This window comes from Tachypleus tridentatus, chromosome 7 (genome assembly GCF_004210375.1).
Source record: "Tachypleus tridentatus isolate NWPU-2018 chromosome 7, ASM421037v1, whole genome shotgun sequence".
NCBI lineage: Eukaryota > Metazoa > Arthropoda > Merostomata > Xiphosura > Limulidae > Tachypleus > Tachypleus tridentatus.
The window spans coordinates 64,149,956-64,176,821 of record NC_134831.1 but is presented as its reverse complement, the minus strand read 5'-3'; the positions used below and the strand labels follow the sequence as shown (position 1 = coordinate 64,176,821).

General features: G+C 33.8%; 1 protein-coding gene across 1 annotated transcript; it reads left to right on the top strand.

The window, feature by feature from the left end:
• Window positions 1-1,129: 1,129 nt before the first annotated feature.
• Window positions 1,130-20,787, top strand: LOC143258007 (uncharacterized). Its single transcript, XM_076517050.1, has 3 exons — window positions 1,130-1,432; window positions 18,200-18,331; window positions 19,701-20,787. The coding sequence occupies exons 1-3, from the start codon at window positions 1,381-1,383 to the stop codon at window positions 19,934-19,936; spliced, it is 420 nt and encodes a 139-aa protein (XP_076373165.1). The 5' UTR covers window positions 1,130-1,380; the 3' UTR covers window positions 19,937-20,787.
• The last annotated feature ends 6,079 nt before the right edge of the window (window positions 20,788-26,866 follow it).

Here is a 26,866-nt window from a genome sequence, read left to right as displayed (position 1 = left end):
GCTGTCTGTGCTAGCCGTCCATAATTTAGCAGTGTTAGACTAGAGGGAAGCAGTTATACATCACCACCTACCGCCAACTCTTGGGCTACTCTTTTACCAACGAACAGTGGGATTGACCGTCACATTATAACGCCTGCACGGCTGAAAGGGCAAGCATGTTTGGTGTGACGGGGATTCGAATTCGTAACACTCGGATTACGAGTCGAGTGCCTTATCCACCTGGTCATGCCGGGCCAAATTACTTTGGCCCCACAAAGGGACATATATGAAATTTAATTTAAAAATTGTACATGTAAATTCTTTAATTAAGTTCATATATAACTATGGTGTTCAGAAATGAATCAGAATTTGTTTATAGGATGTTCCCAAATCTCTTAACAGAAGAAATAAATATTTTTAAGGAACCTTATTAGAATGTTAGAAGAATTAGTACAATAGATTATAGATACAAGTTTACGAGGGTGCTGGTAATAGTTAGATTTACAAAAGAGTATGATAAAGTTGAATACAAGCTTACGAGGATGCTGGTAATAGTTAGATTTACAAAAGAGTATGATAAAGTTGACAACACATGATGGGAAAACACTCGAGTAAAAGTACTGATAGAGTACCACGTCTAAATACCTGAATGTAAAATAATATGTTCAATCAGAGTACTAGTGTGCTGGCTGTACCCTCTTTTATTATTTCGTAATTTTTTAGTATCATTAAAATATGAAAAACTGCTTCTATTAAATACATAATTAAAATATGCGGTATACACAATAAGCTAACTTTCATGTTGACATACCTGTTAAATGTTTATGTTAGACATTTTAACTCATAAACTAATTGGTAGTTATGATGTTTTACATAAAGCCATTTCAACGATGATTATAATCATAAAACGTGCATATGTGCTTACTTTTCCGAAACCGTATATTTGAATTGTTTATATTGTTCCAACAGATGGCAGCAAAGTCGAAAAGGAAATTGTCTTTAAGCAATAACCATGGGACTTTTTTCATTGTTTAATATACTGTACTTACCAACAGGTATAAATATAGCACCATCGCATCTCTTTCAGAAAGGCATAAATGTGCACTCAGTGAGCAGACCTTAGCAACAGACTGTAAGGTGACAAGGCACCGCGCTTAGATGATAAAAGAAGTCTATTATTCTAAGCTTTGAGACAATAAAACTTGAGATTTTCGTGGACTGGTTGTGAAGTCGAAGTTACTTCTATTTTTTGTATTCTTTGTCTTCTTCTCAGACTTATAAATCTACAAGAAGATAACGTCTTTTCATAACTGAGAAGTTCGTTCTGGGTGTTGTTTCTTCAGAAATCAACCATCATTTAGGAACTTTCGTCACTTTCAAAATTTATAGAGAATCCACAAAATGGCGCGTGTGTTGATTTTATTTTTAAACTGTTTTCTTCATATTCACCAAGGTAGGTAATTATAAATTTTTATGAATATTCATATATGTATTTTTTAATTATGGTAAAATTATTAAGATTATCTGACATCGTTTCTCATTTTGAGCTATTGATCATTGGGAAGACAGCCAGTTAGCAGTACCCTACCACCCACTTTTATAAGGCACCCACAACTTACAGTAAGGAGAATGCTTTGTAGTGTAGCACGAACTCGGTTCTTCAGATTCCAAGTCCGGAACTGTAACACAGGGACAATTGTCGATATAAATTGTGCTAGGTTTACAAGAATTTTTACTTTTTAGCCGCGGCTGAGTGGCTCATAGATAACGGTTATGAGTTGTTTGTTGTTTTTTCTCATGCACAGACTCTTAGCTCATACCTCCGTCATCTCTTGACCGATTTGAGACTAAATTGCAGTTTAGGACTCAGAAGGTCAAACCCTTTCTATTAATGTATTTGGCCACGCCCAGGGTCTCCTGCACTAAATACTTTAATTCTGCCTATAATAATTTCAGTTTCAGGGTAGACTGATAGAGATCCTGATGAGCAATAACAATTAAGTTGGGTATATAAACGCTTCATGCTTGGTATTGTTGGCGCATAAAATATAGCTAATAAAAAGATAAACAAAGGTCTCATAGATTAATTTACTCTAACCCTGCTTAAAATAATTTCAAGTATTGCGGATATTGAGAATTTCCTGAGGTTCTTTTTGAAACACATTTTCATTAAAAAGTAAAATAAATTTTATTATTTGAGAGAGCGATCGGAAGTTCTTAGGAACATATGACATGAAGATTCCTGAAAATATCCTCTTATTTTTCTTGACATTTAACAACATATTAACGCATTAATATTTCCTGTACAACTCAAAGATCGTTCTTTAACGCGTTTCAAGTTAACTGGTCACTTCAGCTTGAAAACAATTGCAGTAGAAAAGCTGAAAGCATATTATACAAGTAAAGTATTAATACATTTTTTTTCTAAATTAACACCTTGGTCATTTATTATGTAAATATATGATGTAGATTCCAGGATTTTGTGATTCGACTTGTAAAATACCTATTAGTTTGTAGATTATACTATTAATACCAATCGGTGATTATTTCATACAGTCTATCAACTACTGTTTCATTTAAAAAATTGTTCAAAACATTTAAGATGCGTGTTCCCAATCGTAAAAACGGAATTACGTTGCATTCCAGTGCTTTAATTTTGATGTTTACAACTCCACGTCCACTCTCTGCTGCCAGGCAGGTTATCTGAATTGTAGGTATGTCTGTATATTCCCAACCCTCTCAGATCTTTCCAGTTAACGGTTTGGTTTGGTTGTGTCTTTTTGACGTGTGCTCGTTGTTGTGGCAAATACCTTGATGCATATGAGCGTGAACTGTGTCCCCACTTTATTAATTAGAGTGACTTTCACTCCTGTTACCAACATTATTACCTTAGGTGAATGGAGGAGAAAGAGGTGCAGCATTTGAAAATTATTAAAAAGGTTTCTTTCACCGAGGCTTGGAAGTTATTGTCCCTCACTTCAAAATGAACATGTGCTGCTGCGCTATGTTACACTGCTACAGTGGGAATGCAGAGAGATCTTTTCATGCCTCCAACAGAATCGTTTTCAAACCATGTGAGGAGCCTTTTGCCGTCTTTGGATAACCGATTTGAAAAGCCAACATCTACTCTTGTCTCAGTGACTGCCCGAGTCCACTTTCTTTGGCCTTGGCTTTTGGCGTTTGCTTGTGTCCACCTTCTTTGGTCTCTTGATGTAGAATGATTATTCATTTATGTCTTCCGTCGTCAGAATCTACATCTATTAACAAAGAACTGCTCCCTCTTTCCAGGACAGAATCCATTGAGGTCGACAGACTTCCTGCTAATAAAGAGAAATAACGTGGTTGTAAATCAAAGTTTTCTTTGTACCAGAATGGCAGGTTGTGTGATGGACTAATGCATGAAGGGGTGATACTGCTGATCGTCTACCCTGTCTTTGCCATTCGATACAGCCGTGGCGGTTGTTGACACCCGTGTTTCTATGGGTTGTACCATCACTGTTTGTTCTCTCTACTTGTCTCCTGTAGAGACTTATGATCAATGAGACCTTGATGTTTTAATTAAACAGTTGCCGTCTTTTCCTTTAACCCTGGGAGATTTTAATGGTTCGAAATCAGGTGACTCTGTGGGACTTGCCATGGTTTGTTGTGACTTCATGGTTGCTCACAGGATCGCCTCTGTAGTTTCTGTGTTCAGTGTCGGGTTGTATGCTATTTCTCATTCCCTATGAGGCTATGCAGTACAGCAATTGTACTATTTAAGCTGATTCTCTTAATTTTATATTGACCCTAGAATTGATTAGCGTTGGTTCTCACCCTGTTTGTCGATATTTTTAATGTCTGGCGTATTTTTCTTTATCTTCAGTTTCTATATGATTTGTTTGGATATCTTGCAACGTCGACATCTTCATTAATGAGTTGACTTCACTGACACTGGCGCTAAGTCTGACTGTTCTGGTGTCATTACAGCCGTGCTTATCCCGTGTGCAGACCATGACGCTGTATTGAAGACTCGGCTTCGCGCCAGTTGGCTGTCAACTTGGAGTGAGCAACATAGTAACAAGCTTTCAGATTAAACCTTCTGTTAGTCTTTGACAGTTTTGTTTCTCAAAGGATCGGGAGGACGAAGTTATCCTAACTAAGCTACGCATTCGTCACAATAGCCCATGTTTCACTGTTGTCACGACTGTGAGTGACAACACCATTTTCGCCTCGTCTTTTCTACGGATTTAGCCCTGACGTTAGACAAGTGTCATTGGCGAAGGTGACACTGTCCAACTTCCTTGTATTTTAAATTTTTTATGGGGCATTGACCTTTTCAATTCTATTTAGATCTTTTATCTAAATTTTCGACAATGTTTTGTTTTAATATGATTTTTTTACTTTTTATAATACTTTTCTTTTTACCTTTTTTACCGGTTGTTTAGCGCAGATATCTTAGCTGCTTTGCGCCATTAAATGCTAAACAACAATTGGATTTGGTACAAAAATATTTCTTTGTAAGTCCAAAATTGGCCATGTTGGCGAAGACGTGTTGCGTTTGCTGTTGAATGTTCGCCTTTCGATATTGATATGTTTTGTGTATGTGTGTGTGTATATATTTTTAAGTGTGTGTGATTCGTGTATTATTAGTAACTCTATACCTAATAAAATGATAGTCCAAAAGCGACTTGGAACAAGATAGTTTGGGTTTTTTGTTGTGTTTGTCGTTAAGCACATAACTACACAATGTGCTTTCTGTGCTGTTTCCACCAAGAGTATCATTACAGACCATCAGAGTTGCCACTGAACCACTAGAAGACAAAGTTGTTTAGAAAAATGTTTAAAATTCTAGTTGGATATGGACTTCACCAGTAACTCTTGTAACCACTTCGCCAAGTAAACAATCATCATTTTTTAGACTGAATATAAATGAATTTTAAACAAACAAATACAAATAAAAAAAGAGTTTCACGACAAATATTTTTATTAATTTAGTAATACAAAGTTTTCTCTTAATCATTCACTAAAACAGGTATTTAACGTGAAAGTATAGTTGCTTTAAAGTTAAACACAAAGCTTCCCAATGAGCTATCTGCGCTGCGCCCACCACTTTCTACTGTTTGTTTGTTTTGTTTTTTGTTTAATTTCGCACAAAACTACTTGAGGGCTATCTGTGCTAGCCGACCCTAATTTAGCAGTGTAAGACTAGAGGGAAGGCAGCTAGTCATCACCGCCAACTCTTGGGCTATTCTTTTACGAACGAATAGTGGGATTGACCGAAACATTATAACGCCCCACGGCTCAAAGGGCGAGCACGTTTGGCGCGACCGGGATTCGAATCCACGACCCTGGGATTACGAGTCGAACGCCTTAACACACTTGGCCATGCCGGGCCGCTTCTACTGATAAATTAATATATATAATATAATAGTTTGGAGTTAACATTTTTCTGATGTATATAAATTTTAGTGATGAGACAAAATATTTATGATGTTTGTTTTTGTAAGTAATTTCGTTAAATTATAAATAACTTGAACCTGCCTGAAAATTATGTGAAGTCAAAACTAAGATAATCTTATAGTGGAACAAGTAAGGAAATAAAAGTTACATTTATAATTAACAATAAATATTCTACTTCAATTAAATAATTGGCCCTGCATGGCCAGGTGAATAAAGCACTTGACTCGTAATCTTAGGGTCGTGGGCTCGAATCCCCATCACACCAAACATGCTCACCCTTTCAGCCGCGAGGGCGTTATAATGTGACGATAAATTATTCGTTGGTAAAAGAGTAGCTCAAGAGTTGGCGGTGGGTAAATATGACTAGACTAGCTGCTTTCACTCTAGTCTTATACTCTAAAATTAGGGACGGCTAGCGCAGATAGCTCTTGTGTAGCTTTACGCGAAATTCAACCGAAAAGTTTTGCTTTACTTTTGATCACTATTGGACGTTACTTCCAAATTTTTCCTCCTCCCAACAGTCACGAAACGCACAATCCTTATACTTTATACTGGTTTTCATCAAACCAAGCTAAACCTATTAGAAAGAGCCATTGTATAACGCTTGTGTATCAACTACGTGCTCATCAAGTGTATCATTTAGGCATTTAAGAACACTAGTTGTTGTAATTATGTTTTAACTAGTATTTTTACTTTCATAAATGAACGAAAAGTTTAATAGCTTAATCTTGTACAACATAGGAAAACTTTAAACAGCCTTGTCCATCAAGAATACTTAGAAATATAAAATTAATCAGGAGAAAACGTAATGGTTCCATATTTGTAAGTGCTTTTGACATATGTACAAGTAAAATCCATCTAGTTGTGTTCCTGGATTAAACCCAAAAACTTGTTTTTTTGTGTGATTGGCTCGAAATCTGAAAATAAAGTCTTCTTAAAAAAAAATACGGAAAAAATGTTGAACGGATTTTGCAAAAACTAAGAGTTTGTTTGCTGTAAAAAATAAGCAAGCATAATTGAAAAGTAAGATAGAAATTGAATTTCAACGGATAAGATACAGACATCTTTTGTATTAGTAACAAACCACAATTACTCTGATGAAGACTTAGCCAAAGTAGTTCATGTAACGCCGGATATTGTTATTCGTGTGCATTTTCCACTGTTACTTCATGGAAAGCTTGGTAACGCATTTAATTCGGTAAGATCCGTATATCGTATAGTTCGAATGTGACCTAGCAGTTAATCTTACAACGCTAAAATCAGAGGTTCGATTCCCCTCGGTAGACTCAGTAGATGGCACGAACACACACACAGTTAGCATGTCCGGACTCTGAATCCAAGAATTTCGTGGTTAAAACGTGCTCCGCACTTTGGCTGTGATTAAATTATAAGAATGGCAGTCACATTTAAATCTTACATCATATAAGAGTAGCCTATGGATTATCGGTGGATTCTGTTAATATAACTATCTTCCGTGTAGTTTATCTGCTCAAAATTAAAGATGATTTGATAGTCGTTTGTATAATTTTTCGCGAAAACCCTAAAACAAGAATGCTCTATATTATTGCTTTCAAACAATAATAATAACCTATAATAACGACTTTATCTAATAAAGTTTATATTACAAGTTTTGAAATAAAATAATAATTACAGAGGTGTTTTCATGCATAACTCTCTTCAGTGCTGCCCGGCATGGCCAGATGGTTAAGGCTCTCGACTCGTAATCTGAGGGTCGCGGGTTCGAATTAACATCACAACAAACATGTTTGCTCGTTCAACCGTGGGAGCATTATAATGTGACAGTCAATCCTACTATTCGTTAATAAAAGAGTAGCCTAAACGTTGTTGGTGGGTAGTGATGACTAGCTGCTTCCCCTCTAGTCTTGCACTGCTAAATTAGAAACGGCTAGCGAAGGTAGCCCTCGTGTAGCTTTGCGACATGTTTGGTGAGACAGAGAATCAATAAAGGAAAACGTCATACAAGAGAAGCCAATTGTATATAATATAAATATTGATTATTTGTTTGAATTCAATACCTTCTCTTATCATTGTTTATCATTCATAGCTGGTAATAATTTCATTATTACTAAATATGTTTAATATACATTCATTGTTCGAAAACTAATGACGTGAAACGTCTTCACTTTCATTGCTTTACAGACTTTTAATTGTTACAGTACAGTCTCTTAAAGCAAACGAATTAATCGAAAATTCTAATGATGCTAATACGATGATGAGTGAAATAAATAGTTGAAGCACTGCAGTGTAAGTATAATTAACGTAAACGCCGGCTGAAGATGATATTAAAATACCTCGTAGCTACATTGAACGTAATAATGTTGTTTACATGAGAGGTATTGTATGACAATGGAACAATGCTTTCACTAGCCACAGTTGTTTCAGTTTTCCACTAAGTCTGAAACAGACAGGGCGTTTTAATAAATAATTTTGCCATCAAACAATCCGCAGGAGGTCTTATTTTTTACTATTCCAAATTATTATTGTTGTTTTTTCTGCTGTTGTTAGAGCACTTGGGTGGTATTATATGCTATTGTTAGAACATATTTCAGATATTATACGTTAATATCAGAACACTTTGATAATATACGCTTTTGTTTGAACATATAAATGAGATTATATGCTGTCGTTAAAATATGTAGATCTAAACTCGATGTTGTTTATATATAACATTTTAATGACGCTCAAACGACCTTAATAAATAAAGTATAATTTTCGTAGTTAAAAAGAAATTAAATTATAAATTGATTTTGTCTTATCGCAGTGCCCCCAGTTGGTGATAATGTGCACTTGAATTAATTACATAAAGTGTTGTTTTAGAACGTTTAGGCCCATTCCTTTAAATAATGATTTGTTTTACGTTTTCTGAAAAAACGTCGTTTATCAATAAAAATGTTGAATAAATTCTGAAAACTTGAAAAAGAAAGATTTCTTGAGATGAATAATGTTATTCAATGTAGATTTTTATTGCTGTGAGACTAGTCTTTAATACTTTCGAACAACCATTTCATTCTAAAATTATTTGAAATTTATAAATATAAAATGGTTGGATACGTCGCATTAAATTTTTTTTTCCCAAAATAAAAGTACCCCGCTGGGACAGCGGTGAGTCGATGGACTTATGACTCTAAAATCAGGGGTTCGATTCCCCTCGGTGGACTTACCAGACAGCCCGGTGCAGCTTTGCTATAAGAAAACACACACACACACACTTATCGCAGTATTTGACACTTTCTTTAAGTTTGTTATTAAACATATTTAATTGAACGTTAAAACGTAATTTCATTATTATTTCTATTTTAATGCACGTAATTAATAATTATTCTCTTTTTTCTTGTTTTCTACTGTTTGATGTTGATACTTGAGAAATCACAATTTTAACGTTTGAAACACAACTTTATTCTGAACTTCTCGCAAAGCTACATGACGCTATGCTACCCTTTTACCAACGAATAGCGGAATTGACCGTTACATAATGTTACCCCCACTGTTGAAAGGGCGACCATTTTTGATGCGACAGGGATTCAAACTCGTGACCTTGAGATCGACCCATCTAGCCATGCCGGGCCAGTTTGTTCTAAATTATTGAATTTATAAGCCAGAACTGGTTGCATTTGCAGTAAAATATTGACCTCCGCTAGTGAAGCGGTAAGTTTACGGATTTACAAAGCTCAACTCAGGGGTTCGATTCCCATCGGTGGGCTCAGCAGATAGTCCGATGTGGCTTAGCTATATAAAAATACGTACAATACACTAAAATATTTAGCTTTAATAAATTTACCGATTGTTTATAATATTGTTTTTTGATTTTGTAACCTTATGTATAATGAGCATGTTACGTTTTTATTGGATGAAATGTTTTTTTTTCAAACATATAACAACAAATTATTAAATACTTTTGGGCAATTCTTAAAAGTGAATAAGTTTATGGTTACTCGATAAAATGGTAAACTCATTTTTGAACAAGCTATCGTGCTAGAAAGAATGAACTATAAATCAGATTACGCAAACTTGAAACATGCATGTAAAAAATATTAAACAGAAGAGATACTTGTTTCTATGATAAACTGTATTACACACAAATCGAGTAGTTTTAGTGTATACAATGTTTTACAGGCAAATCGCAGGAAAAGGCAAAGATATTTCCAGTTTTGTTACTGCTACTGGCTTTCCATTTTTATATTGCATCAAAATAATGACCTTAAGACTCAAGCCGATTACTAAAAGCTTGTTCACATGGGAAACTAACGACTCATATTTTATAATAGATTAGCCTTTAAGTTAAGGATATTTTTCTAAGAAATTCATTTTCGTAAAAAAATATAAGACTTTGTAAATAGCAAAATGGGAGATTCGGGTATTCACTGGGGAAAAAGTTCGAAGAGATGTTTTTGAAAATTTCTTTACAAATGAAGAATGTAATTTAAAAATATAACATTGATATATATAAAAGGTTTAACAGAACTGTTCACTTGAAAACAATCTTCTGGCTTCACTTTACTCTTCTATCTAGCGTTGACACCCTCGCTGGTACAGTGGATTTAAAACGCTAAAATCAGGGGTTCGATTCCCCTCGGTGGGCTTAGCAGAGAGCCAGATGTGACTTTGCTATGAGAAAATACACAAACACACACACTATTTAGTACTTGGGCTAAGTGATTATGGTTAATTTTTTTAGCCACCCATAATTTTGGACTCCTGACCATGATAAGGATAGATAATCAGAACTTTACTTGTCTCAAATACAAGTTGTGTAAAATAAGTTGGTACCTAATCCGCAACACATTTTAAGCCGAATTATATGCCAGATAACTTAATACACTAAACAAAATAGATGATTTAATATTTAATAACACATAAACTAGAAGAATATTCATTAATGGTACGGAAAGCTGAAACTCACCCCTCTCATAAATTTTAATTCGATGTTCGAAATATTGCAGTAAAAGTTACGTTGTTTATGTCTTCGCGCAATTTTAAAGTTGTTACGTTACCAAGCAAGTTGAATATTTCTACATTTATATAGTTTTTTTCATTATTCAACCGTCTAATACTTAAAAGTTGTTATTAATTAATTCAAGTATAATTCGGTTCAGCGTTTTAAAGTTAGTGATTTAATTGATTTTTCAGTCGATAATTAATTTCGACGTTGTTAAAATAGTTCTGTTTGTCACGAAACTATCAATACGAACACATATAATGGAACAAAGTAAGCGATGTGTGAGTGAAGAAATGAGCACCGTTACTTTCAAAAGGTAGATTTAAAACATGTACACGTATCTCGATCGTTATTCGCTTTCTTACGTGATTGTTAAATAATTAAACAAAATTAAATCTTATTATCCTACTTGCTGTTTTAACCGACTGAAAGCAAACAAACGGTTTGTTATTGACTTGATAAAAGCTTTCCTTTTTACCCTCATTAGTATTAAACGAAAAGTAAATTGTTTTGTGTTTTGATTTTTCCAGAAATCCAGCACAAAACAGAAAAGTTAAAAACGTAAAAGCAAAATGTAAATTACGACCATATAAGAATTAAATAAAAATTATGTAATCGATTACGCATTTTGAAAGGAAAACTCATATTTTCATGAGAAAGGCTTTTGTTATTTCTTTAAAAAAATAATAACACTAAAGATGATATGAGTAGGTAATTAGGAAACATGTAAAAAGCAGTTTTAGTATATATAAAGTTACCAACATATTAATCTTAAACATTTCCTGTTCTCTATACTTTTTGCTTAGGATTACATGTTTCATACAGTATTTACATGTTGCACGTTAAAATAACATGTCTTGGAAATAGACAAAAGCCAACATAAAGCCAGTCGTTAATAAAATATCCTAATTTTAAGCAAATAGATTTGACATGTGATCCTGTTCTTTAGCGCGTATGCGCTTTCTGTGATAACTATTACGTATTATAACTTATTTCGGACTAGTCTCCGATTTATTATATTACGTACGTTAGGTATAACTATTTCAACACGCCGGAATTTTGAATTTGAATTTAGAAGTTAATTAAATGTTAATATATATCAAATTTATAATATTTACCAACAAGACTGATACAAACAATTTTCGTTTTATTAAGACAAATATATATTAATATAAATACAATACAATTTTTAATAACGACTTTATTTGGTTTGTTTTGAATTTTGCGCAAAACTACACGAGGGCTATCTGCGCTAGCCGTCCATAATTTAGCAGTGTAAGGCGGGAGGGAAGACAGTTAGTCATCACCACCCACCGCCAACTCTTGGGCTCTCTTTTACCAATGAATAATGGGATTGACCGTCACACCGTCACATTATAACGCTCCCATGGCTGAAAGGGCGAGCATGTTTTGGTGTGATGGGGATTCGAAACCACGACCCTCGGATAATGAGTCGTGTGTCTTAACCACCTGGTCATGCCGGGCCGTAATACCGATTGTTACTAATAGTTACTAATGATGAATTATATACAAGAGTTTTACAAACTTACAAACAACACTACTAACAATTTTGGGTTTAGCAACAGCTTTCCCCCAGCCAAATCGTTTCCCAACAATAACGATACACCATTAATTGGCAGAGTAGGTCTTACTACAACCACAACTGGTTCCGAAACTAAGTCTCATGTTAAACAAATGTTATAAAAAGGAACATTAATGAAAACACCTTTAATACCCTGTGTAATAACAAACTTATCAGTGGTAGAACCCGAATTTCAAGGCAATATACCTTGTAACAACAATCATTTAGCCGCCTCAGTATCACGTAAAACACGTATTGGTATGGTATTTGGTATGGTATTAGCAAAGTCATTAGCAAAAGATCTAAATTTCTTTCTAACTACATCAGCCTTTATACCAGTGGTCAATAAATAACATCAAGTGATCTGGTGAAACTCTGTCCATAGATGGACACAAAATCACTGGGTATTGACTCCTTTTTTTTTTTTTCCTTTTAAACACGAACAGTCAGACATCACCTGATCAGGCGTTTTAAAAAAATAGCAGAGAGGCTTTGGTGGTTTTGATAAAGTTTTATGAAGACTGTCTGAAGATTTCGAACTGAAAGAACTGTATTACTGAGAATAATTCTCACCGTTAATAAAATGGAGAGATAATGGATTTTGCTAATATGACATGAATTTCTTTATGAAAAGTGGTTGTATGTGTTAATATGTAATCATCAGAAAGAGCAGTTGCTTCCTGTAATTTTATTTTCATTCAAATACGTTTTGGGGTCGTCGATTGTACAGCTTTTAAATTCTTCAATTGGACATAATTGTCCTAATTTGTCGAAACTATTGCCAATATGCATAGAATTATACCATCGATCGAAATAAACCTCTTTTTTCGTGGGTGAATTCTATATAAGTTTGGTTATCTTGCTTCAAATAATCTTAAAATCTTTGGCGATAAGCCTCCGGAACTGACTCGTATGCTTTAAGAATATTTGCTTTAATTTTAAGATAAAATGTTCTAGAGAGAGAGGGGCATAATTTTCTTGTATACTACTAGTTAAAACTCTCTGTAATAGTAATGACCATTTTATGGTGGGCAATTCAATGGTTTGGGCAACTTTCTCAAAATATTGAAAATATTTATCAACTTCATTGTCATTAAATTGTGGTCTCTTGATATATCGATTGAGTTCAAAGTTGTCAATTCACCTTGGTTCATTGAAGTTGATTCTAATTTCCATTTCTTTCAGCCTAATCTCCTTATCAACTTCAATACGCGCTTGTTCGGCTTCAAGACTTTTACCTTCTCCTTCGATACGCGATTCCTCTTTGTTACAAATGATAGTTTATGTAGAAGAGTTTAAAGACTTACAAACAATGCTGATTCTTATATCTAGTCTAGAACTGAATATGTTATTAATGATTCAAGTCCACGACGAACAAAAAATTTAGAGTTGACATTAATGCACCTCACTTAACTAGATCACAAATTTACTTCTGACCGATGAAGATATTTAATGTCCTTGTAGAAACACTAACGTCCGAAGTTACTCACTCAAGATGAATGGTTTGTAATGTTCAAATCTATAAATGTTCCTGGTTCAGTTCTGTAGTTTTTCGACTAATTAGCCTTAATCACAATTATAGCTTCCTAGGCTTATAGCACACTGACGCAAGCTGACGAATAATAATAATACTTCTGTTTCTTGGCTAGCTACTTTTTAAAGGAATTATGTGAGTCTCTAGAATCTCCACCAAAGCTCACTCTCAATCACTAGTATTACATATACACCTAGTACTTTGTTGATTCTCACGCACACGAACGTTCCACAAATTTCGAGAACAGGCAAGATTTACGCAATACACAGTCAATAATGTCACATGCAAAAACAGAAATTATAATAGACATATAACGATATATACGTTACAACACACAGAGGAAAGTTATGTCCAATGAAATAATAGGGTGTCACTACAACATCACTGGAATAAGTTGTAACATTATAACGAAGATTTTATACCACAGTTTTATCTACGGCAAGGAATCGAACCCAGAATGACAGCATTGTAAATCCATAAATTTACCACATCCCCAACGTGAACAAATATGAAATAAATAGGTAAATATGATTTTGCAAAGTATTTAATCAAACAGAACAAAGAATAATTATATCTTACATGCAGATGAATGTAACAAATATAATATAAATGGTGGCACTTTAAATATTAATTTAGTTCAAAGTTGTCATTTTGTCTTGGTCGATCGGAGTTTAGTCTAATTTCCATTTATTTTAGCCTAATTTCTTTCCTGGCTTGGATACTGGCTTGTTCGGCTTCGAAATATTTATTTTTTCTCTCCACTTCGATATACGGGCTTGACCTTTCTTCTTTTTAGCCTTGATACGTGTTTCTTTGAGCTTGATTTGTTTGAGTTTTAACTGGGTTTCTAACTTATTTTTATCACTTAACTTTGGTTGATTAGTGGAGACACTAGAGTATTCCTCTAATGCTTCCACAGACAACAAATCATTATCAACTAATATTTCAACAATACTCATTTTTACTCATTGATTTTTTAACTTATAGTTTTATAATTTTGTCAGTTTCAAATAATTCTCTTTTATTATATTTTTCTAGTTGTTTAAGGGAGGGTGATTCAGAAAATCCTTGATAATTAGACATGATCCAATGTTGTTAGAACTGATAAATATAAATTGACTTACGATTTGAATTTGAATTTATTCGGATTTTGTTTATTATTCAGATCCGAGACAAGCCTCTAGTTTATTATGTTTCATATTATAACATATTTTGGACGAGTCTCCGATTTATTATATTACGTACAGTGAGTATAACTTTTTTACATAGCCGGAAATTTGAATTTGGAAGTTAATTATATGTTTAATTTTATTGTATTTCCCAACAAGATGATTCATACACACAATTTTTTTTCTTAACACAAATGTATTTTACTATACAAACATAAAACACAATGTAATTTATAATAACGGTTATAACTAATAGTTATTAATGATGGATTATACACAAGGGTTTTACAAACTTACAAATAATACTGCTAACAATTTAGGGTTCAGCAATAACTTTTCCTACAGCCAAATCATTTCCCAACAATAATGATAAACCCTTAATGCTGATTTTTATATCCGGTCTAGAACTGGATATTTTACCAATGTTGCAAATTCACGATAAGTAAATTAATTCTGAGTTGATATTGTTGCAATTTACTTAAGCTAGCTAGCTTGATTAGCTTTACACAACTGACTTTTATTGGTGATGATATTTTATTTTGTGTTCTCGTAGAAATTCTAACGTCCGAAGTAATTCACTGATGTTGAATGGTTTGTAATGTTCGAAATCTATAAATGTTCTTGGTCAAATTCTGTGGTTTTCTGATTAATAAGTATTAACCATAATTACAACTGCTGAGGCCTATAGCACACTAACTGTAGCTGACCAATAATATTTTTTCCCTTCCGTCTTTTGGCTAACTGCTTTTTATAGGAATCATGCGAGTTTGTAGAAATTTCGACAATGTTCTAGCGCACTTTCGTCAAACACGTATTGTTGATTTTTGATCTCAAGAACGCTCGACAAATTTCGAGAACAGGCAGGACTTACGTAATACTGTCAAGAATATGCGTCACGTTCTAAAAAGAAAACCACACTGAAACAATTAAAATAAATGTACAACAGTAAATATATTACAAAACACATTGAAATACATACAGAGGTATAGTACTAAGTACTTATTTAGTCAGTGATAATGTGCCCTTGAATTAATTAAATCAAGTGTTGTTTTAGACCTTTTACGCCCATTCTTTTAAATAATTATTTATTTTAGGGTTTTTGAGAAAAACATCTCTCATCAATAAAATTGTTGAAATTTATAAATATAAAATGGTTTGATACATAGCAAAAAAACTCGTTTTTTTCAAAAAAGTCCCCCACTAGAAAAGTGGCAACTTTACGAATTTACAACTCTAAAATCAGGCGTTCGATTTCCCTCGCTGAACACACAGGCAAATCAAAAACTCATATGGAAATCAATCACAGTCGATATAAATTTTTTAGTGGAATGACATATATCAAATTACATTTTAACAATTTGAATATTTTGCATAGAGAAAACAACCTTAGATGGCACCACATACTTAAGGCCTAGCGTGGCCAGATGGTTAGGGTCGTGTAATTCTCAATCTGTGTGTTGCGGGTTCGAATCCTCGTCCTACCAAATGTGTTCGTCCTTTCAAACGTAGGGGCGTTATAATGTTACATTCAATCCTACTATCCATTGGTAAAAGAGTAGTTCAAGAGTTGGCGGTTGCTGCCTTTCCTCTAATCTTTCACTGCTAAATTAAGCTAGCACAGTAGCTCTCGGGTAGGTTTCCGTGAGATTCAAACCAAAATTTGTGGTGCATAGTGTGTGTTTTAATACACTCTCTTAAAAGTTCAGAAAAAAACGATTTTTATACTCGATAAATGTATAAGAATGTTGTCTTTTTTATTTTAACCAACGTTTTGCCTTTGAGGCTTCATCAAGGTTAATATGCACAACTGGTAAACCCTGGTGAAAACTTAAGTACTGTAAACACTTTTTAGTTTCTTTATACAGAAGATTCTCGCTTCAAAGAAACAATTTGATTCCAAATTTTTTTCTATCAGTTATTTTAATTTTGATTGCATCTTTAAAAAGTTTGTTGTTATAATATATCATTGGGGTAAAATTGTCAGGTAACGATTTGAAAACATAATGAAAATATATTCTGGGTATGGCATGGCAAGATGGTTAAAGCACTCGACTCGTACTCAGAGGGTCGCGGGTTCGAATCCCCATCGCACAACCATGCTCGCTCTTTCAGCCGTGAGGGTGTTATAATGTGGCTGTCAATTCTACTATTCGTTGGTAAAAGAGTAGCCCCAAAGTTGGCGATGATTAGCTGCCTTCCCTCTTGTCTTACACTGCTAAATTAGGGACGGCTAGCACAAATAGCCCTCGAGTAGCTTTGCGCGGAATTTAAAACAGACAAACAATATATTCTGTAGAGAGCATATAACATATTTCAATCGTTTGGTTATTGATTGTTTTCTGAGGTAAATTAAGTAGGTTATCTGAGTTATTGTTTTGAATTAAACACAAAGCTACTCAATGGGCTATCTGTGCTCTGCCCACCACGGGTATGAAAACCCGGTTTTTAGCGTTGTAAGTCCGCAGACATACTGCTGAGCCACTGGGGGCAGGTTACCTGAGTCAAACAACCGGTGAAAATGTCAAAGAAAATTTCTGTAAATGGTAAAAATAAATTGCGTTAAAACTAAACAATGTCATATGAAAGACTCAAAGAGAATTAAAGAAAACAATAGTTCGTTAAAAACACAATTAAGTTGGCCAAAGTCATCATTGCTAATGGCATTGTCCAACGTTAGGGGTAAACACGTTGTAAAGACGGTTCTAAAATGGTTCCATCGTTCGCAGTCGTAACAGAAGGTTTGATGTGAAAAATCTTATCATGTTTGTCACATCAAGTCGACTACCAACTGGTGCGAAACCGAGTCTCGAATACAGGACTGTAGTCCATATATGGGACAGACACAGCTGTTTCGATACACCACTGATCTGTCTTCTGTTTAAACACGTAAAATATTTTTATCGTGCTTATAAATCGTACTTGTTAGTTTTATTGTTGTATTAACATAGTGTGTTTCCATGTAGCAGTACAAGTTATTAGTTTTAAACCAATTTTTCTTTTCAAAAAAGTCATATTTATCTAGTTTTCCCCAGGTTTTATTAACTGTGGTGGACACAACAATTAGCCCAATATGGCTTTGCTCTAAACAAATATGTGCATTAATTTGCGCTATAAATCTTTGGTCAAAATTGCACTGCTAGCAGTACATTGTAAAAACAAAAAACAAAATGGCTAACGCTCATTTCTGAATGATTTCATTTGGAATACTCCTGTATTCCTCCGAGCTTTTGAGACAATGTTTTTGGATTTTCTTCTGAGCTCTGATGTCAAACTTGGCACATAACCCAAAGAAATATTTTTCATAATCAGAAAAAATGCATAAGTTGTCCACGTGAAACTTTTCAACATGTTAAGAAACCGCTCAAAAATCTTCTTTAAAAGAATATAAAACTTTACAAAAAAGGAGGGTGATAGGTGGGCACGTGCATAAGTGGAGGCTTTAACGTATTTAAAATATTTTAAAATTAATAAATGCACTGATATTTTTCTAGTGTATTATAATGTTTTAACATTTGATCATGCTTTCTAACTACTTGCAGTGACGGGGATTCGGTGTGTACAGTGTTTGTCAGACGTGGATCCAGGGTGTATAAGTAATCCTCCTCCAGCCAAGATTTGCCACGGCAAAGACATGCTTTACTGTATTGTGATCGAACAAAGAACACCTAGTGGTAGGTTCATTAGTTTATTATGTTAACTCTGCTGCTTTAATGACGTCCTTCGTTGGCTTGGGGAAAATCTGAGGGGCTCAAAACGTTAAAAACCGAGTTTTGATAATCATGGTGGGTAGAACTCAGACTACTGTGCAACTTTACGCTTAGCAATAAATAAACAAAAACGTTTAATGTTTGTTTAAGTCATTACTTTAATATACTTACTTGGAGTTGTCAGCGACATCAAGAAGTATCAGGAATATTTTTAGCTGTACTTCAACTATTATCATTCTTGTGAAGAATGGCTTCCAGTTTTCCATTATGATGCCATTCTCAATTATTATTACAGGAAGTGGCTGCAGCTGCTATATGGTATCAACAGTAATGTATAAACAGTCTGCTAAGAAATTTGATGTCCGCTATCATTATCATAAAAAAAACATGCCAGTAGGGTTTGGTTTGCTTACCTTTTATTAGACGAGATTTTGATCTTAAGAAATTGTTGCGTGCGTGCATTTTAGGTTTCGTTTGATTATTTTGTGTTTACTAACGCAAAGTAACTAGGCTATCTGCGCAAAAAAATAAAAACGTTACAAGTAAAATATAATAAAATGTCAAAAGAAAACAAGCTTGAAGGTAAAAATGTCTAAAAATCAAGCAAAGAATTTGAATAGAATATAAAAGGCCAATGGTCGGCAAAAAGCTAAAAACGCCTGGAAGGTGTTACCATCGCCAGTGACACTGCTCAAAATTAGGGGTAAAACCCCCAAAAAGCATGTTGAGAATATTTGCCACCGTGTACATTTGTACCTGCTGTAAAGTATTCAGATTATTAGTAAGGATGTGTATACATATTATTTGTATATTTACCGTGAGAGGTGTTTCTACGATCAATTATTAATATGTAACTGGAGAGTTATGTAAGTAAAGTAAATGTGATGATTAGAATGTATTTATTCTTATATAATTGGTTGGTTGACTATTTATGGCTTATTAGTGCAAAACAACGCTATTTAAATAAAAACCGGCTTTTCGTAACAAAACGTGAGGGTTTCACTACTTGCTTTTTAAGAGATAACATGTACCTGATAATTAAATGGGTTTTGAAACGTCTGTTTGTGGGATAACATTTATTTTAGTACAACGTTTTGTCGCGAACAGATGAGCATGTACAACATGCAAATGATTGGATGTGTTCGTAATTTAAATGTATTTCTATGTCATCATATGTATCTGTTGGAGATAAAACGGTGTACTGAAACTTACTATCCCACAGTTAGCTCTTTCAAAACTTTATGCTGTATTCTGTTGAACTGTGGAAACGCACTTCGCCGACTATCCTCACGTTCTCAAACTAATAATGTTACCTTTTATTATCCTTTTCGAGGCGAACTTCTGCATTTAACAAGAACCTGTAGTCCTGGAGACATCATTACCGAAGAATGTGATGATGGCATCGCTGAGGGAGGACAGACTATATACGTTTGTCATCGAGTATGTGGCACGGACGGTTGCAATCGTGGAGTACCCTCTAGCAGCAGAACTACTCTAACGCTCTTCGTGTTTACCTTACTCTCACTCTATATGGTGCATTTAGATGTTAATAAAAAATTCAGTTTTTAACAGAGCTAAATTATCTTTAGAAAAACTTAGCAATTGTTAATTTCAAACTCCAAGAACCAATGGAAAAGTACGTTTCAGTAATCATTCATGGAATGTGGATTGAAAATGAAAATTTAAAATCTCTGGAATAGATGGTCCAATTTAAATTATTTTGTTTTCATATAGATGTAATGTAATATAAAATACACATTTAATACGCAGAACATTCTATTTATTACTCATTCTCAGACTTCAAACTATTAAAAAGGCAAAAAAGTAAAACTCCATAAAAACTATAATGGAAGCAATTACATTAGAAACACGTGCATTCACGTAAGTTTATAATTCAAACCTTTTAAAGTATAAAACAACATAAGAAAACTACAAAAGCGTTTAGACTTATCACATAAATACACATACAAACTAACGATGACATGGATTGGATTGAGCTGTATTTTACAGTAATTTTATTAAAGTTCATTTGTTTCTTGACCAGTTGATGCAGAAATCATTTAAAATTTAATATAATGAGAAAACATCAGACGCAAGAGAACACATTTCATTTAGAAAATTAAACCTTTAGTGGACTTAGTTCAAGGCTTTTATGCTATTAGATGCTGTAACTTAAGAATCCATCTAGATTAAACTGTAAAAACAAAGTAACTAATATATAATGTAAGTTAGGTTACTTTTGCATGTTTTGTTATCAAACAGATATTAACAACTTTTATTTAAAGCAAGCTACTTAGATGGGATAGAACAGAAAAAAAAAAATGAACTCAATAACCAATTTAATGTTACGCTCTAACTGCAACAGTAAATGTAATGTGAGCAAACAAATATTATATCGACTAAAGTATATTGTTCCATCAGCTGATCACTTATAACTTCTTTTTATTAGTCACTAGCAGAAAGACATTAAAATAACTTTATTATATTCTTTATTAAAATCACTTTATTATATTCCTTATTAAAATCACTTTGTTATATTCCTATTTAAAATCACTTATTATATTCCTTATTAAAATCACTTATATTCATTATTAAAATCACTTTGTTATATTTCTTATTTAAGTAATTTGACATTTTATATAAAATAACTATTTTGTTTAATATCTTGCTTGTAATTTTAAAACTCCGAATTCATTACCTAGTACTGTAATTCTTTTAAACGCTTATTTTTAATAAGTTATCATGCAGTGAACTCCACTCAGGTGTTATATAACAGGAAACTAAATCTATTTAACTTCAAAGATAGATCAACTAAATTCAATTATATATATATATATCCTTTTGAACGGATTTAAGCACTTGTATAACACGCTGTCATTCCGTAGTCAATTATTGAACTAAACGTACATATATATGTGTATTTTTTGTAATATATCTGTTAAATAAAATAATAAAATTACTTTATAAGTTTCTCGGTGTTTAATGCCATTGAACGTGTTGAGCTAAAACAATAAAACCGTTTTTCTTCGTCAAGATGATTTATGGTTATCAGTATTAAATCTCGCAGAACACTTGTGGAATATTATTCTGTAGTATTTTGACAATAGCTCTATGATATGTAGTGTTTACTGTTTGTGATATTTGAATAAAATTATTTCAGTTTATCTTGTTTAATGTCTTGAATAACCGCTGCATTAAAATTAATCATAGCCATAAAATAATTACCAACAACAATGGTTTTTCATTACCAACAACAATGCTTGTTCATAACAGGAACATATTTTTTTATTGTAAAGTTAAAATGTTTGACTAAGCTGCAGTATCCATAGAATCTCCAAATTAACCAGTTTATCGATCATTAAAGGTTCAATATTATTCGAAATATGTTTAAACGAACTACTCTCCTTCTAGTCTATCACTTCAAGATTAGAAACGGTTGATGCAGATAACCCTAGTGCAGCTTTACGCAAAATTAAAAACAAACAAACTTCAGGGATGAACCCCTTAACATGGAATAATTTGTCACGTGCTAGAACTCATATTCCGACAAAATGTACGTTTCCTTGCCACAGTTTCAAATGTTTTCGAAAGAATGGTGTACATCAATCTCTTTATTGTTTATCAATTTATCAAGCATGTAATGTTGATCTACATAACATGATTAATTTCACGAATGATTGGTTTGTTTTGAATTTCCCACAAAACTACATCAGGGCTATCTGAGCTAGTCGTCCCTAATTTTGCAGTGTAAGACTAGAGAGAAAGCAGCTAGTCATCACCACCCACCGAATAGTGGGATTGACCGTCACATTATAACGCCCCCATGGCTGAAAGGGCGAGCATGTTTGGTGTGACGGGGATTCAAACCCGCGACCCTCGGATTACGAGTCGAGTGACTTAACCATCTGGCCATGTCAGGCCAATCACGAATGAAAGAAACTTGTTTATTTATCATTGGGAAAACGCGAGTAAATTTTAAAAATAAGTGAAATACGTAGAGGAAGAAAATTTAATTATTTGGTAAATATGTTAAATCATACTAAATCGTCTCTGATGGCATGCTCAAATCCGGAGCTCGACTCCCTAAGGCGGACACAATATATAGCCCATTACGATTGTTTTTTAAAAAAACAAACAAATCAACAACAAGCCTGATGTTACAAAATAGCAATCAATGTTATTTAATTCACTAGACATATCACGTGTGCCTATCATATGTCTAGAAGTGGAAAGAAACCTTGAAAATAGTTAATATTGTAACTGTATTCAATTCAAAGGTGGGCAGCAATTTTAATCTATAATATTAATCCTGGTTACATAAAAAAATATTTTTTTCTATTTCTAATGTTTTAACACGTTGGTTACCACACGACTCACCATGGGCCCGGCATTATCAGGTTGGTTAAGGCGTTCGACTCGTAATCTGAGGGTCGCGGGTTCGAATCCCCGTCCCACCAAACATGCTCACCCTTTCAGCCGTAGGAGCGTTATAATGTTACGGTCAATCCCATTATTCGTTGGTAAAAGAGTAACTCACAAGTTGGCGGTGGGTAGTGATGAGTAGCTGCTTTCCCTCTAGTTTTGAACTCCTAAATTAGGGACGGCTAGCGCAGATAACCCTCGAGTAGCTTTGCGCGAAATTCAAAAACCAAACCATGACTCACCAATAAGTCTTGCTCTATTTTCTTTTTGGCTCGGACATAACAGCTACATGTGCATTTTCTCTAACAAAAATAACTGTAAAACTATCGACAAAATAGGTTTAGGAGCCAACGTGTTAAGAAATATCGACTTCTCTTTTTTCTCTTATGATGGCTAAAAATCGCGTTTCGATATCTGCGGTGGGCAAACCACAGTCAAACCATTATGCAGCTTTCTGATTAAACAAGTACAAATATTAGAATGATGAGAATATAATTAACTCGTGTCAAGATGGCATGAGGTCCTGATTGGTTAAAAATTAAAAGCTAACCTTAAGTTATCTTCTAGCCCTTATTAGAGACAAGAGTAAAACAACATCTGTTCCCTTGAACAAATAATAGTGCAGCATCATAACTAATTAGCATTTGATTATAGATACTTTCAACTATTAAAAATATCTAAATCTCCTATGAGAATAATTGTTTAATTAAAACCAGTTTATTAGATGAGTCAGATGATTGGTCAATATACAGGTTCCAATAATCACCAAACTATAATGCGTGCGATCAGAAAAGGTAAAAATGATATTCATTTATTTAAAACATATATTTCAACTAAATAGATAAAAGATAATGTGTTAATTACTGATATAAAAATGCTTCATTATACCACTTTAATTACACGAACGACAAGGAGATATATTTTCAGGAACACTTAATACATTTAATAGCAAATCTTACATTCTTATAACTGGTCCAAGCTTAACGTAGATTTAAACTTCCATGTAATTTCGAGTTTATTCGAGTATAATTCTGTGATGCACTGACAGTTGTCGAAACAAGTAAATACGAGTGTATTTTGAAACGTTAATTTTTTAACTGACTGCACATTGATGTTACAAAGGTTGAGGCTGCAAAATAAGACCACATTATGACTCAGAACTCTGTATATCCTGTATAAAGTTGATAAGTTAAGTCTTACCAATATTGTGTGAAACGTTGTTTTTGTGTGTTTTTTTATTATTATTTAAACAGTATATTTAATCAGATGTCTATCAGAGAGCAGAGCAGCGCTCGTTGCAGGTATTTACGTTCGAATTTATTTGACCCTAAGTCGAAACTTAGGGGTAGATATAACTGGGGACGCTCAAACTTTTCTTTTCATCCCACTCGCGATTTGAATGTCCTGGTGAATTTATTTTTAAGAAGTAACATGAAGAGTACAAAAATTAATATAGAAAAAAATAATAAAAATAACAAAAATGAAATGAAATTGACAACAACAATAATGTTAATTTTAAGTTGAAGCAAAGAACTACGACTGGTATCACAAAATCAACCGCCGATATGAGACTTAAGGATTTTGAGGAAGGCAGGGGATTTGTCGATCCTATGCCAAGAGTATGTCCCACACGTTCACGGGTTACATACTTCACCTAATGATCTAAATGCAAACTTAAGCTAACCAAATGAACCGGTTTATATACTAATTGTTCGAACAAGCTACTTTTTGAGAATTCGGCACCTAAACGCTTGCATGCCAGCGTAAGGTTTCAGAACAAAGGTTGCAGTGTGTGGCCTTTACCTTTACACAAGGATTGGTGTTCGTTGACGACTTGTAGATATCTGGCCAGTATTGCCCTCACTACATGCAAACTGCATGGAAACTTAGAAGAACATTGCGTGAATGTACATGAATATATATACAGAACTTGTATTATTAATTAATTATAGCTGGTCCAGCCATCAATCGGTCAACGACTATATTCACAATCTGATTACTAATTTTAATTAATTATATTACAATTGTGAAGTCATAACTAACGAACTTTGTATCATGTGAAATGTGGAGCCGGAATGAAGTATTTTTTGTTTGTTTGTTTTGAATTTCGCGCAAAGCTACACGAAAGGCTAATCGGCATTAGCCGTCCATAATTTAACAGTGTAAGACGAGAGGGAAGGTAGCTAGTCGTCAGCACCCACCGCCAACTCTTGGGTTACCATCGCGTAATGGGATTGATCATCACATTATAACGTTCCTTCCGCCGAAAGGGAGAGCATGTTTGATGTGACGGGGATTTGAACCCTCGACCCTCAGATTGCGAGTCGAGTGCCTTAACCACCTGGTCGTGCGGAGCCATGAATGAGTAATGAAGAAACTTTATTACAAATTCAATACACTAACAAGTGTTAAACATTTCGCGATGTTTATTGGAGGATTTTTCATCGTTAGGGGCCTTGTTTTTGTGATACAATGTGCTACCGTAGCCAAATCACCAACTGACTATTTGTTTTTGTATTCAGTCACTTTTAAAGACCACTTGAAATAGAGTTTAGCCAGTCATAAACAAAGAATTTGTAAAATAATTGCATTACACCCATTTAATTGTCAGGAACGAAAATAAAATATATATTTTTAGGAACAGTTAACACATTTTCCAGTTTGGTGCAATCTGTGCTGTAAGGATTAATGACTTTGACGATATGGACCAATTTGCGAAATTTATTTTAATTATTTACGAAGTTCAGTGTAAACTATTTAGATTAACAATGACGAATTACCTGTTCTGTGTTTGTTCGATAACTTGATAGTCATATCTTAAGGACTTGTCAGTATAGCGTGAATAGTTTACTGATGAAAAATAATCCAATACTACATTACTTTCGACAATATCTTTGTGGGATAACTATTCCGATTTTGTTCGTGAAATATTAAAAATGTGTTTGGAAAAGCATTATAACATACAGGTCACAACTGCGCTTATTTGTTTCCTTGGCTGTGGGCATCAGTTTAGTTGATAGATGTGTCTAACTTCAGCTAAAGGTCCACATCAACTAAAAAATAACAACTGGTTGAAAAATCTTAACGTTCTTAGAATCGTTAAGTTTGCTTTTTTAAATTTTGCACAAATATGCTAGAGGGCTATCTGTCCGTAATTTCTAGGCAACTCTTTACAAATAAATAGTTGGATTGACAGTCACATTATAACGTCCTCACGGCGGAAATAGACGAGCTCTATTCAAGAATGAGAGTTGAGTCCACGACCCTCATATTGCATGTGAGTTCAGTGCTCTAACTACCAAACAAACTTGAATCGCCAAATAGATATTCAGCAAGACATTTTAAAATCGTACACTGTAATGTAAGCATGCAGGATATATTTTAAATAATGTAGGTTTTCGCTAAATTATGGTAGTCTTATTACTTTATGTTGTAAAGTCATGTTACACATAGAATGTATATCTATAACAATACAACATTTGAACAGACGTCAGAAAACATACAATTCTATTATACAATATTTATTAAGTTTGTGTTTTATTTGGAATTAAGGACAAATCTACACAATGGGTTATCTGTGTATCGAAAACCGGTTTTTAGTGGTGTGAATTATCAAACATACCGTTGTGCGCCATGTTGAATTTTTATTCTAGAAGTTAAATATAATGACGTATAAAAAGAAAACAACGTCCCAAATTCAAGTAAAAATTTAAATAGAATTAAAACAGTCATTGACTCGTAAACAGCTATAAACACGATTAATCTAGACGGTATCACCATCGACAGTGACGCTGTCCAACATTAGGGGTAAACTCTCAGAAAATAACATAAGGAAAATGGTGCCATCGTTCCCATTTGTAAATACGGCACGAAGCAGGACATGAGCAAATGTGACTTGAGCGTCACAAAGATCACGCATTGACAGATCAGCCCACATAAAAAGAAAAGTTAAAAACTGTGATTAGTGCGTAACCTATACAACACAATTTATTCTTTTCGATCCTTATAGAATCTAGACGGCTGAAGAAGAACATTAGGCTTAATTAGGAAAACTTGTTACGAATTTACTCAACTCAA